Raw genomic sequence first — 14,884 nt, 5'->3', positions numbered from 1 at the left:
CTTGCCAAGTCTGTGTGCGTATGTGTACTTTACTGTTAAACACTGCGTGTCCTTGTGTGTGCATGAGCCTACATGCACAATGGCGAACGTTTGGTGTTAATTTGCACAAAGGCAGGTGGGCGACTAATGATGTAAATTTGCATGTCTTTGTTTTCCATCAAACAGCGAGGGGTGATATCCCACCAAGTGGATTTAGCATAACATTGCTCTAGCAACTGCCGCAGCGGCGCAGCCAATATACCTGTGTGTGTGTGTGTGCGTGTGCGTGTGTGTGCGCGTGTGCGTGTGCGTGTCCGCGTGTGCGTGTGCGTGCGTGCGTGCGTGCGCGCGCGCGCGCTGCATTTACAGAAAGTAATAAAGTGCCATCAGTGTAAAACAGGGCACTTTAACTCTCTTATACAGTGCCATTATCTCCTGGCACACTGGAGAAAATATCTGGACTGTTCATTTAAAACTGTATACCCTTACTTGTCTGTGCTAGATTAGCAGGACTCATATAATAATTAATTGGCACTGAGATGAATTGTATCATTCACATGCTCTACCTCCCTTCAATGAGACGGATTGGACTTAAACATGCATGCTGGTGGCATAGCCAGTTAGACAAGTGGTTCCAGACCTTTTGTGGATCAGGTCAGTGGCCTTGTGGTTAGAGTGTCCGCCCTGAAACTGGGAGGTCGGGGTTCGATCCCCGGCCGGGTCATACCAGAGACTGTAAAAATGGGACCCAATGCCTCACTCCTTGGCACTCAGCATCAAGGGTTGGATTTGGGGGTCAAATCTACTAATCAAATGATTCCCGAGCGAAGGAGCCTCAGCCAAGGAGCTCACCGCTCCTTGGCTGAGGCCCACCGCTCCAAGATATAGATGCGGAGAACAAATTTCACTGCGGTAACGTGTGTGACAAATCGTACGACTTTGAGGTCCTATGAAAGCGTTTGTGGCCCTGGCTGCCGTGTTAAGTGGTCCTGTTGAGAATCGCAATTGCCATAGAAATTTCTCTTTGCGAGTGCAAGGACAAGGGTTCGAATCTCACCCCCATCTTTTCTTGCATGCATGTCCTCTCTTTCTACACACCGTTTCTGAAGCATAAAAAAGACTTTAATGAATCCTTCAACATTTACCCCTGGCTTGTAGAGGTTCCCAAATCCAAGGCCACATGTGACTTGAATGATGACACAGGTCTGTGAGTGGCAGTCTTATGAGCACACACACACACACACACACACACACACACACACACACACACACACACACACACACACACACACACACACACACACACACACACACACACACACACACACACACACACACACACACACACACACACACACACACAGACAGACATCCTCCTGTTCGCATATAAAATGTAGATGGAAAATGTAAAATTAGACCTTTAAGGAAGGTCATCTCTAGTCATGGCGAATCTTGGCGATCATGTGGTTGGATGCACGCATGCGCGCGCGCACACACGCACGCACGCACACACGCACGCACGCACGCACGCACGCACGCATGCGGAAGGAGCTCACAGGTCATGCAACAATGATTTGACAGTATGAAGGAGAGAGAGAAAAGTACACGGTAAAATGTATGCATTGACAAGGAAGCTCTATAAGATGAATATGAACAGAGCGTATAGTACTGAGATAATCTAAAGTTTACAGCGTTAGGCCCCCCACACACACACACACACACACACACACACACACACACAGTACACACATAGTACACACACTCATTATGCAGTGATTAACTTTGGGGCCAGGGGCCCTTATTTGTCTATTTTTCCATCTCAGCCGATGTCATCAATATGTAACATTATTCTTGCAGAATATTGGCCCAGGAACAGGGACGCTATGGTTCATGATGTCGTTAGGCCTAATATAAGTTCTCCAGCACAGAAAGAATCAATAGGCTACCATTAACAATGTTAACACAAGGGACAGTGACCGTGCCAATAGGCAAAATAGATTCAGTTGTTCTCAATTTGAATCTGGTCTCCCATGTGCAAAGCAGATTATGAAGAACCAATTATATATTTATCCTGAGGAAATAAACAGTATTCGCTTTTATATTGTTCTGGCCTTCTGGGGTGTTTGCTTTTGTTTTATAGATATGCCCTTTTTTCAAATTAAGTTTATAAAGTGAACCAATAAATTGCAACAATATTCAAGGTGGATCAAGGTTAGCCTTTATAGTCTCCCTCAGATTTGTGGCATAAGGCATAGTAGCACACAGCCTCTCCATACACATCTGGACCTCAGCGGTGTTCTTAAAGCATGTCACCCGTTGTTCGTCCTTAGAGTCTTCTATTTTGACCTTCAGTACAAGTCTGAAAAGATTTTGTCGCATATGGAACAGCAGTATCTTCCAGTGTCCAGATCTACAAGTTTCTTTTTGCAGTCTGCACGGGGACATGCCTTGTATGCAGTTGTCCTGTCGAATGTCGACAACCTTTGCATTTCATGGCATATACAGTAGGACTAGTAGCATGCCAAAGTTTGTGCTATTGCCATTGAGAATGCATTGGGCGTTTAAGTTAAATAACTCAGAAACTACAAATAATTTCAAAGTAAAAAGCCAGCATGTGTCTCCACAGTAAGCTGAATTATACAAAATGTGAATGGAGTTTCTAGGTGAAAGTGCTATCCAGCCTTCATCAGTGTGTTCGACACTGATGAAGGCTGCATGGATAGCCGAAACGTTTGTCCTTATTTGTTCAAATATGAAATAAACTATTTGAACTGCAGTCTTGGTGTGTGCGACCCACTACCTTTATTTTGATACATTGTGTTATCGACACTTTTACTCAAGTAAAAAATGTGAGTAGCCTACTTCTTCCACCATTGCCCAGTTCTAGTGCAGCTCGTTTCCATTCAAGGACAGCACAGCATGCATTCCCTGCCTTAGACCAGTACCACCTGGTCAGGATTCTGCTGACGTAATCAGTGCCAACAGCACAGCAGCACTCCAACAGTGTTCTCCCCCATCGTGGTTATTAGTCTTGTTCTCTCTCTTTCTTGACCAGACAAACTTCAACGCACTTTGTAGCAGCAAACCAGAAGAGCACGAATATTATTACATCATCCCTCCAATAGAGTAATGGTGCTTTACTCTGCACAGGGACGGGCATAAAAGTAAACAAAGTCAAATTTGTTCTGATTTGAAGGTGAGTCGACTGTAAAACAGCTGCCAATGGGCCTATAAAATGAAAAAGGCCATGAATATAAATTGGATTTCAACTTAGCAGGACATCCAGACCAGTGTACTAAGACAATTTGGGAGAGATTTCAAAGAAATCTGTTTCATGGCAATTTCAACTTTTACCCATAGGCCAATATGTCATCAGGGCTGATGCAATGAAATTATGTACATTCACTGTATGTATAATTGTACATTCACTCTTCACAATGCACAAAGTGGATTTATGGTTGTTCGACTGAACCCAGGAAATGAATCCACAAATTGAACTAAGTGCCTCCATTGATGTCGCTCTGAGATTGCTCATTGTGCAATCTTCATCGATTCAGTTCTTCTCTCTCTCCCCCACATTAATGTAGTTTAGTCCTGTTATAAGACCGCCAATTAACCTGTGCTTTAGTCTCACAGTAACAAGATCATTCTGCAGGGCTCCCACCCATGCAATGAAGCTGAGAAGACAGCCTGCACACGTCTTACCCAAGGGTGCCGCTTTGTACGCTTTCAAACTGCAGAGTGAAACATGACATTGCATGTCCTCTGTTTTGAGTAGATTACACTGTTTCTGCAGGGAAAGGCCTTTTTCCAACTCCTGCTGAGCTTATATGATATTCAACTTCTTCCAACTCCTGCTATGATCTTATATGATATCCATATCCATATCTTCTTGGATAGGATATACATATGTATTCTTGCCCTAAGAGTTGCATTGGCCAGAATGTTTCACATTTGTTGGATTACCTGACAAAGAAGACCAGACGGGTGGAGAATGTTGACGTCAATAAAATGCACTGTGGGAGCAGCAAAACTAGTGTGTGGGTAATCCTCTCTCTTTTTGGACAATTGTGGGAAACTAGCTACAGTAAAACCGAGGCAAGGCATAATGTACATACTTCCGCATGCACAAAGATCACAGGAAGGCTTCACCATTAAGCCTCACTTCATAATTACACTGGTCCTATTTTGGGCCAGGGGGCCATGACGTTAAGGGTGATCGATGGTGAAATCTATACTCCCATCTTATTAAACACTATGGTTTAACCAGGCAGTGGACCTTATTGCATTCTACTGACTTGAATCTGAAGTGGGTTTTAATGATTGTACCTATCACCTCAAGTGAGAGTGATCGTAACGATTGTGTATGGGTATGTTTTTTTTGTTCTGTTTTTTTACTCTCCAAAATTGGTGTCATTTGGAGTCGTAATCACAACCTATACCTTCAATCCAATCGAAGGTTTATAATACTCCTCTTCTAGTTTAGCTGTTAAGTCGCTATTAACAGGCAAGGCAGAAACAGAAGGTGTGGTTTGTATACCATGCTTTTTGTGCAGCTTTATACCTCTGCAAAACCCAAAGAGAAAACTACTAAAAACAGGTGGTATTCTATTTCATACAGTATATGGCTCTGCTAAATTCCATCAATATGTGACCAGATTTGACTGAGAGACTGCCATCGCGCAAATTCCAGCTTTTCACCAGAGGAGAAAAACTTATTTTTTTCTTTTTTTCCAAAAATGAGTTAATAGCACAGGCAGACTCTTCACATACTAGAGCAGGGGTCGGCAACTGAGATTGTCCTCGGGCCAATATTATTCCCAGACATTCCATCGCGGGCCGGCCGTCTGGCGCGTGCGCGCGCGCAGCGCGCGTGCGCCCGTGAAGGCCTAATTCGGGTCTAATTCGGGTCTAATTCGGTCTAATTCGGGTCTAATTCGGGTCTATTTGACCAATATAAATCAACTTTTTTCTTTTTTTTTGCTGGAAAAATATGGTGTCTTTTTTTTTTTTTCTCCATTTTCCTCTAATCTAGCTATAACATTTTAGAAATCATTTAAAATGCATCGTGTTTATGATCACTTCAAAAGTGGGTTCAGGTTCTATTAAATAAGTATTATAATTATTTTAACATTTATTTTTAATAAATGTATAATAATTACAATGCGCCATTTATTAACTAAATAAAAAATACTATTAGGCTTTTGCATTGGGGGCGCTCGCTGTTATTTGTTCAGTCTGTTGCTTGATTGCAGAAAACATTTCAGCTGCTGCTAGTGAGCGAAATACAGACAACAACAATGGCGCTATCGAAAAGTCTGAAGAGGAAAGTTGACAGTGAAAACAGAGTTTTTAGAGAGGAGTGGACAGATCGGTATGTGTTCATCTTACCTGGTTTCACTAATGCAAATCCCATGTGTTTGATCTGCAACAGACCAGTGTCTGTTTGCAAAGAATATAACATTAGACGGCACCACGATACGGAGCATCCCACCTTCAAAGTGAATTTCCCACCAAAATCAGAGACACGAAAGAAAGAAATTGAAAGACTGAAAGCATCTTATGCACGCAGCAGCAGTATCCTGGTGCGAGGCCTCACATCGCAACAGAAAGTGACCAGTGCTTCTCTAAAGGCGTCCTGGGTGCTCGCAAAGCACAACAAGCCCTTCACAGATGCAGAGGTTTTCAAGGAGATGATGGTGACAGTTTTGGAGGAACTCGCTACCGACAAGTCTACTGATGGTATCATTGCGTCAGTCAAACAGCTGTCCCTGTCTGCTAGGTCCGCCACCCGCCGTGTCGAGGCACTGTCGGACGCGGTGCGGGGTGTAATTATCGACAGTCTCCGTAATGCAAATTACTTTTCCATGGCCATAGATGAGAGCACTGACAACACAGATGTAGCCCAGTTGTGCGTTTATGTTAGATATTTTGATGGAAAGGTTTTCAAGGAAGAGCTGCTGTCTCTTATCCCATTAGAAGGGCAGACCACTGCAGACATTATATTTACGAAACTGGAAGATACTGTATAAAAAAAATCCCTCCCCCCCAAAAAAAATTCAAAAAATATTAAAAAAAAAAAAAAAAAAAAAAATTCTCAAAATTATCTCACGGGCCAGATATTATTTCTGGGGGGCCAATTTTGGCCCGCGGGCCGCCTGTTGCCGACCCCTGTACTAGAGCATGTCTGAAATAAGTGTCAGAGCTGAAATCGACATGTAAATATGAACTAAATGCCCAAACATGTAGCTAGGTATAATGTTAGAGTTCACAGAAGTGAACCTTTCAAACCTGTTTTCTCAACTCGCTGTTTTCTGCAAGACATTACTTTATAAGCCATATCTCCAAAACTGGTGGGTCAAACTGAACAACCAATATGTCAATTTGAAGCTATGATTCCCTGCTTTCATATGACGTGAAAAAAACGAAAATTCAAAAAAATCCAATGGCAGTCCCTCAGTCAAATGTAGTCACATATGGATATGTGAAACCAAACATACTATGATGTTATGATAAGGACTTAGTAAATGGCTCATGGAGACTCCTCCTTTGGCATGACTGCTCAAAGCCTGCGGTGAATCGCTGGCTTATCCGCCCATGTGACACATCCTGTTCAAATTCACATTCGTTATTTCAAAGCTTTATTAGTCAATGCCTGGCCAGTAACCATGGGAAGAAAACCGAGAGGTCTTTACCAAGCTATGCACATTGGCCTTTCGTGTAATATGTTCCACATGTGGCATCATCAGACTGATGTATTACCACAAATCGGAGACATTTTGTTATTCAGTCTGAATAGTAAAGATCAGACTGTGTATAGGGACTATATGATATTATGCTAATGGTTATTTAATGACTGCACTTGTATGGTATTCCCATGCTACTATGCAGCAAGAAAAAAAGCTTCTCTCGTATTTGTTACTTGTGAGTCGTGAACACTCGTGAACACACACATACATTAACCACTTGAGCCCCATTCAGTGCTAATGGCGCTATATACATTTTGGCCATTTGAAAATAGCCGATCTACAAGCTCACAATGCGCCAAGGTGCGACACATTGTCAACTGGAGCGGTTATGTGCAATGCCACCCATGTGGTTCATGGAATAAATCTATAGAAAGTCCCTTTCAGAGTTAAAACGACTCCTCCAGGGTCTTACTTTGTTGTGTGAACGACGATTATGTGTGCTTTCTTCTCCACCAGACAGAGAATGAGCTGCGAGAAGTGTGGAACATGACGGGCCACCAGGGGGACAGATGGAACCAGGCTGAGATCCCCTTGAGGAAGCTGAGGAACTTTGAGGTGATCTTCGAGGGGGTCCGCTCCAGGGACGTGAGCGGAGGCGCCGCCTTGGATGACCTGGAGTTCATAGATTGCTCTCCCAGTGAGTGTAAGGGCTGGGCTACACTGGGGACAGAATTGGCTCCGCAGCGGTATACCACGCTGCCGTTATAATCAATGGAACCTGGCTGCGGTGCACAGGTTGTGCGCAAGCTCTGCGCGTGAATCTTTTTTTTTTACGCAAGTGCTCTATTTTTCCGCGTGTCCGTCGGAAGCCATTGGTAAGGAAACGCTATTCACCCATTAACACCAGGAAAGCATCTGTGTCATTTCAGATTTTAACCACTTTAGCCATTATTTTATACATTGTATACTATTTAAAAATAACTGATATAAAAGATCACACTGCGTCACTTTGTACCACGCTATAAGCTTATAGCTCTGCTATTGAAAAATCGTGAAAATGTCTTCAAATCTTTGAATATATATATATATATATATATATATTTTTTAACTCAAATCTTTGCTTCTGGCACTCCCTGGAACAAAATATTTTGAGATGGGGGTCTGCGGCCAAATTCATATAATTTTGGGGATCCTTGAGAACCACTGATATATTGTTATAGGATTTATAAGTCAAGACATTTGTAGACTCTGCCTCAGGTCTCAATGAATTAAGCCATCAGGCTTTCTGAAGGCCCTCTCAGCTCGGTCTCTAACTATTAACCGCACCAAACCCAAGCCTAGACCTTTCTAACTCTGTAAAACCATGTAATTGACCAATTAAATGGCGTAGCTCACACACAAGGACCGATGACTTATATCCACTAACCCTCCCAAAAGGTGCCGTAGTAAGATCAAACCATAATTTGTTAAAAAAATCACACCTGTGTGAACTGAGTGGTGTAAGGTCTTATATAGACTCATCAGCTGTGGTCTGACGTAATGAAATCACACCCGTGTGAACTGGGTGACCATAGCAACCATGCTAATTTTTTGGTACGAACAGACAGACAGACACGTAAACTAACAAAGCCGTTTGAAGTGAGGGGTGCTCTTATCATCATACGTCATCATACATCATCTCATTCTCAACCAATGGCACATATCTCCCACCCAATCATGCCGGCCAATCACAATTTGCATCCTCACTGTTGTCTTCAATGTTTGTGTTTACACACTTTTGTCTTCAATGTTTGTGTTTACACAAATACTCAATGCTGGGCATAGGAGGGGCTAGCGCCCCTCAAAAAGCATATTGGCTCATTTACTTACTTTTATTATGTATTTATTTACTTCTGCCTCTACACTTGTGGTTGTCTTGTCTTTAGATAATTACTTGCAGTCTTGTCTTTGAAGAGAGAGGAAGAGAGATAAATGGTTTAAACCTGAATTGAGCATGTGTCTCACATTATCCCAGATAGATACTGTATGAATAGATAAGGGAAAATAACAACCTACAGTATGCAAATCTTTAGCGATGCTAATCACACGCATTATGTGGCACCTTGGCCCTCGCTACATGCATAATGTGGATCAAATTATGTTATACTGTTGTGTCAGCATTTACTTGTGCAGCTGCACAAGTAAATGCTGAATCCCTTTTTAATTTGCATTTCTGCTCCATTTAGGTATACTTTCTTGCTTCTATGCAATGTCAGTTTGAGTCCACATTCAGTCCGCTAACAGAAGAACAAGTATATTATTGATGGGAAATACATTGTGTTTTTGTTTTGGAGAGAATAATACCTGAGAACTTCAGGGGAGACAGACTACCCCGAAAATAATATGGTACTGGTCTGGAGCACTCGACTGCTCTGCACGTATTTGTTATTTTGCAGGGGTGACTGACTGAGGTGACTCTGAGGAAGACGGCAGTCGAAATGTCAGTCACCCCTGCTCGAGTGCTCCAGTATTTTATTTGGGTAGTCTCTCCTGAAGTGCCCAGGTATAATTGTCTCTGATTCAAGTTGTCCCTGTTGAGCACAGACGAGCCCTTCTACCTTCAACTCGCTGAAGCGCACTGGACTTCTCTTTACATTGTGCTATAGCTTGTTGAGCTGAGGAAGAAATGCCACTTGACAGTTTTCAAATCAGCCTCATGGTGGCGCTACAACAGGCCAAGTCGCGTCACACACACACACACACACACACACACACACACACACACACACACACACACACACACACACACACACACACACACACACACACAAACACAAACCCCCAAACAAACATGTTTATATTACTCCTAAACATTTTGCCAAACATCACACACACTCCTATCCTCCTGGTGGAGACCTGTGCCCAGAAGGGCACTTTTTCTAGTTGCACATGTTGTGATTGCTGCAAGTATTGCAGATTAGATCCACCTGAAGCCCAGAAGCATGTCTGTTTATCAGACCCACAATGGCAGCTGACAGATGCTATTATCAGATACAGTAATTGAGCAGACCCTGCCAAAGGAATGAACACCATGTGGCATCTGTCCAGAAGCTCCATGCAGCCAAGATATTGGCTAAATTCAGTCGCCACAGGCAGCACAGCAGTTAAGTTGTTGGTACAGGGTAAGTAAATGTACTGTAATATTGCAGTACATGCAGGAATAACATAAGAAGCAACAGTATACAGTACACCTGTATAGCCTATGGCTATACAGGTGTACTGTTTGGTTCCCAAACTTTTTAGCTCAAGACCCCAAAGTGAAATTGAACGTTTGCCCGGTACTAAGCTAGTGAAAATAACAGATCTACAAGCTCACAACGAGTCGCTTCGAGCCTGTTGTGAGATCTGCTATTTTCACTACTTGTTTTCTAATTCATGGAATTTCTCAGTTAAATGTTTTTCAGAAGTGTTTTGAAATAAATCATAATTGTAAACAATGTAGGAAACCCATATGTGCGAGTTGTGGGTCTGACCCACTAGCCGACAGTACTGCAGAACTAACCAAAACAAACACACAGAGAGAGAGAGAGAGAGAGAGAGAGAGAGAGAGACCAACAAGTACACCCACAGATAAAAGGAAAGCAAGCAGACATTCGTACAAGTACGCAGGAACACAAATGAGCATAAGACTGTGTCTGTATAGAAAGGAATGAAGCTAACACAGATGTGTTCCATTTAATTGGGTGGTATATTCATCTCATCCAAAATAGATTTGGAGTGTATTCTGATCTTCTGGATTCCAGTTCCACTCTGTTCACTGTCTGTCCTGGTTACAGTACTCATTTAATTTCTTCATCTCTATGAAGCACACACGCACGCACGCACGCCCACACACACACACACACACACACACACACACACACGCACACTCACACGCACCCATCAGCACTGTTCCGTGTTCAGTCAAAACAAGGCCAGACAGGAGAGAGTGGAGTGATTACTCTGGAATGCCTCCGCCCGCCTTTTGTTTACTTCTTCTGTGCTTCTCAAATCCTCTGGTGCCAACTATGCACGTGCATGCGTGTTGTTGTACACACACGCACGCTGTTACTGATTGCACTACTCTTATGGTCAACAGCCCTGATGAGTAAATGATGGTCCGTTCCAAATAGAAAAGGCTTACGGCCGATAGACTCAGCAGTCTAATTATGTTAAATGGTTTTATCATTTATTGTAAATTGTGCCTCTCCTGGGCATATTCTGAGCAATTTTCTGTCATAAATCTCAATGCTCATGGTTCCCTCTCTGACCTGGCCCTGTGACGTGCGTGGAAGAGCACACCTTCGGGTGCTGCCAACTAAGCTTGATTTATCTATCTGGTACCCCAATAAATCATATGACTCTCAACCTTTTCAGGCCGCGATCCCCCAAAATTATCATATTTGACCTGGCGACCCCCCAAAAAAAATCATGTGGGTTGGGAATGTAACGTTACTTCACCTATAATATGTGTCCTTGTATGCTCTCCTGTTTTCGTGTGCATGTGCGTGCGTGTTTTACAGGTGCTGTGGTGCCAGCCAGTTGCCCCGCGGCCTCAGACTTTGTGTGTCATAGCAGTGGCGACTGCATCGAGTCCTACCTGGTGTGCGACAACAAGCCTGACTGCACGGATGAATCAGACGAGATAGATTGCAGTGAGTATAGAGAGGGGGGATTAAGGGATGCCCAAAAATGAGGTGTTTTGGCATACAACTGGGCTTATTCCGGCCGTAGGTCGCAGTTTACTATGAAAACCTGCAAAACCTGTCAGTCAGTCCGTCCGTCCGTCCGTCTGTCACACGCTCCATATATGGCCAATAGAGAATTCATTGCATTTGTTGATCTGACCTCATCTGACCTCATTAAACCCTGTACACTCAAGACACACTCTATATACAGTATGGCCAGACCATACTCTGTGGTGGGAAATACAAGAGAATGACAGGTTGGCACGCACGACAGAATGCAGTCTTGTAACTAACTTGTAAGTTTTATTTTTGTAGAAGAGGCAAACTAATATTGTTTATGCCGTTTGCTTTGATTGAATAATTGATTGAACACGTACATTGTACTATGATTTGGGTGTGTGTTCTAAATAAAGTGTTAGTGTTGATGATCGTGTATTAATCTAATTATAGTAAACTAATACTATTATAATAAAATAGATACAGAAGACCTTTTTACAGTACAATGTTTCAAGTTTACACATACAAATAAATTACACAATAATCCAAATCAAATCATATTACGGTGTACATGTTCAATCAATTATTCCATCAAAGCAAACGGCATAAACAATATTAGTTTGCCTCTTCTACAAAAATAAAACTTACAGTTCTCTTGTATACTTGTATTATTTTCCACCACAGAGTATCAGTGTCAGACTATGCAGCATAGCTATATCCACCTCAGTGGACAGTCAAGACGGGTAGTGTCGGTAGGCCAATCAGAGGCAGGCGGGACGTTATACCATGTCTATGCTCGGACGCAAAATAGATTCACACCATCGCCATTAGTCCTCTGGGTGTTCGACAGCTGGCTTTAGAAGCCACCTGTAAAAAACACTGCATTACGGCCTGTCGACCAGATTCACAGGGCGGCGACTCACGCCAAGTATGACCTGGCCATGGCCGCTGTTTTATAACGGTCAGTGGAAACAGCTGTGCAACAGCAGTCATGCTGGTTGTCTTCCTCACTGTGTCCTTCCACTCCAGATCACATCGTGAGCCTGCCAGGTGCGTGCAACTTCAACATGCCAGAGGACCAGTGGGAGGACACCTGCCAGCTGTCTCAGAACACTGACGATGACTGTGACTGGACGATAGGTCAGATGACCCAGACGCCAGGAGCCGGACCCCATGTTGACCACAACTCTGGTCAGTCGCGCACGCGCACACACACACACACGCGCACACACACACTCTCTGTTGGCCCAACGCTTGAAGTGGCCACTGCAAATTTGCAGACTGCCTTCAATAGATCTCAATTGGCTCTAATTAAGCTTAAACTTGTTTTGAACTCCAACAAAACAAAATGCATGGTATGTACTAGGTCTCCAAACACAAATTCCTCTACTGGTATTTACACTCTACAAGGTGAACAAATGGAGCTGGTCACATCTTGTAAAATACCTGGGGCATTTGGCTAGATGCCAAGCTCTCGTTTAAGGTCCATGCGTGGACTGGATCACCTAACCAAAACATTAAAGAGGACAGATTGGTTTCCTATACAGAAACAAGTCCTGTTTTTCTCTTGCTTGTAGAAAGACTATTGTTTTTGATTATGGTGATGTGCTGTATATATGCATGATCCATTCATCACTCTGACAGCGGGAGAACAACGGGCGATACAAATCTCCTAGTGGGCATTCCTGCTGTCATTACCTATAATGTCCTCGTATAGGTGGTATGGAGGGTAAACAAAAACACATGAATTTGATTGCATGGCTATCGCCGGACGATGTCGTCCAAAGATAAAATATTTTCATGTTTTCGGGGCGACGTTCCTCCGCCCACTCTTTCTTTGACTATCGCCTCTTGGACTGCTATCGGCGGTATAGTTGCCGGGTCCCATAGACAAATTACAAACTTCTGGAAAATACGTCAGGCTGTCGCCCGCTGTAAAAACATACTGCGACGCTGAATCACTGAATAAATAAAGGGAAAAGAAAGAAAGAAAGAAAGAGCACACAGAGTAGATACCCGTTATAGATATGCTTTAGTGTCGTCCACTCACAGTTAACAGTTGTTGTATTGAGTTGGACTTGAAATGTACTGTAATTCTGCAAACTGTTAATCAATCAATCAATCAATCAATCAATCAATCAATCAAAGCCCGTAGCACTTGCCACAGCCAACTGTCGCCTTTTGAAATTATTTCCTCCACCTTGTTGTCGCTAAACAATGTTCAAAGATTGGGGCGACTGTGGCTCAGGAGGTAGAGCAGGTCGTCCAATGATCCATGGGTCGGCGGTTCGAATCCTGGCTCCTCCTGTCTACATGTCGAAGTGTCCTTGGGCAAGACACTGAACCCCAAATTGCTCCCCATGTGCTGGTTGGTCCTTGCATGGCTTCCGCCGCAATCTGTGTATGAATGGGTGAATGTAATGCACAATCTATGTAAAGCGCCTTGGTTAAAGGCGCTATATAAATGCACCATTTACCATTTACCATTTACCAAAGACACTTGGATAATCCATTTTTTACTCAGATCTGCATGCTAGCGTGCAGCTCTGAGTAGTCCCAGAGCAGCACTCTGAAGGTTTTAATGCTGCTGCTTGGAGGAGCACTCTGAATGTCTGAACGAGCAGAAAGCACCTTGGGTGAGCTCTGGCACTCTCCCACAACACCCCTGATTAGGGTTTTTTTCTTTTCGTAAGGTAAAGTTTATTTACGTATAAAGAGCCTTTCAAATAAAACTTTACAAGGTGCTGTAGGCTACATGCATACCAATACCCACACATTAAAACATATGAAGCTAGAAAGAAAGCATAGGTATGCTGAGCACAAGTGCTCTTTTACAGTCTTTTACCGTTAGCCACTGAGCAGCTCAACTGGAGTATTATGAATTATGTTATGAATAAAGAAAACTAAAATTGAAAAAACGTTTTTGTTATTCTAGTTTAAAAAAAAAAAAAAACTAGAATAAAAAAAGAAAACGATAACAAACAATAAATCTGTTTGTAAAAGTAAATCTGTTAAATCGGTATGGAATGCTTGGTATGGATTATTATTATTGTTGTTTTTTCCAGTGGTCAATGGATACACGTCAACATCAATTTATGATTACAATTTACAATTTAGGCATTTAGCAAACGCTCTTAATCCAGAGCGATTTACATCAACAACTAACACCTCTATTGCTTTAATTCATATAATAACATGTTACGTTGACTGCCGGTGTTTAAAGTTACCTTTGAGGCGTCAAAGCGTCGTAATTCTATGATGGAAATCTGGCTGAAAATAGTCCCATTGTTTGTTCCCCAGTCGACACATAACCTACTTCCTCGATGCGATCAACAACAAAGACGCTAGCAAGCCAAGATTGTCCCTTGCGCCCTCATTCACTTGCATTGGACTCAGTTTCCCAGAAGCCCTTGCAAGCCAGTTTATAGGTCGATTTCCGGTTAGGTCATCATAACGCGCCAGCCTCGTCACTATGTCCGCGACAAAGCCGGATTTTTATAATCATCATCAAAC

General features: G+C 42.8%; 1 protein-coding gene across 1 annotated transcript in view; it reads left to right on the top strand.

The window, feature by feature from the left end:
- malrd1 (MAM and LDL receptor class A domain containing 1) overlaps positions 1-14,884 on the top strand; it is a gene marked incomplete at its 5' end in the record, with an annotated part of 98,334 nt that overhangs the window by 57,891 nt on the left and 25,559 nt on the right. Inside the window, 3 exons of the mRNA XM_079489308.1 lie at positions 7,185-7,365; positions 11,210-11,341; positions 12,401-12,562. Of these exons, the coding sequence (XP_079345434.1) occupies positions 7,185-7,365; positions 11,210-11,341; positions 12,401-12,562 (475 nt within the window). The remainder of the gene's footprint in view (positions 1-7,184; positions 7,366-11,209; positions 11,342-12,400; positions 12,563-14,884) is intronic.

This window comes from Electrona antarctica, assembly GCF_951216825.1.
Source record: "Electrona antarctica genome assembly, chromosome: 20".
Classification (NCBI taxonomy): domain Eukaryota; kingdom Metazoa; phylum Chordata; class Actinopteri; order Myctophiformes; family Myctophidae; genus Electrona; species Electrona antarctica.
Note: the sequence above shows the minus strand (reverse complement) of the source record. Positions and strands in the feature narration are given on the sequence as shown.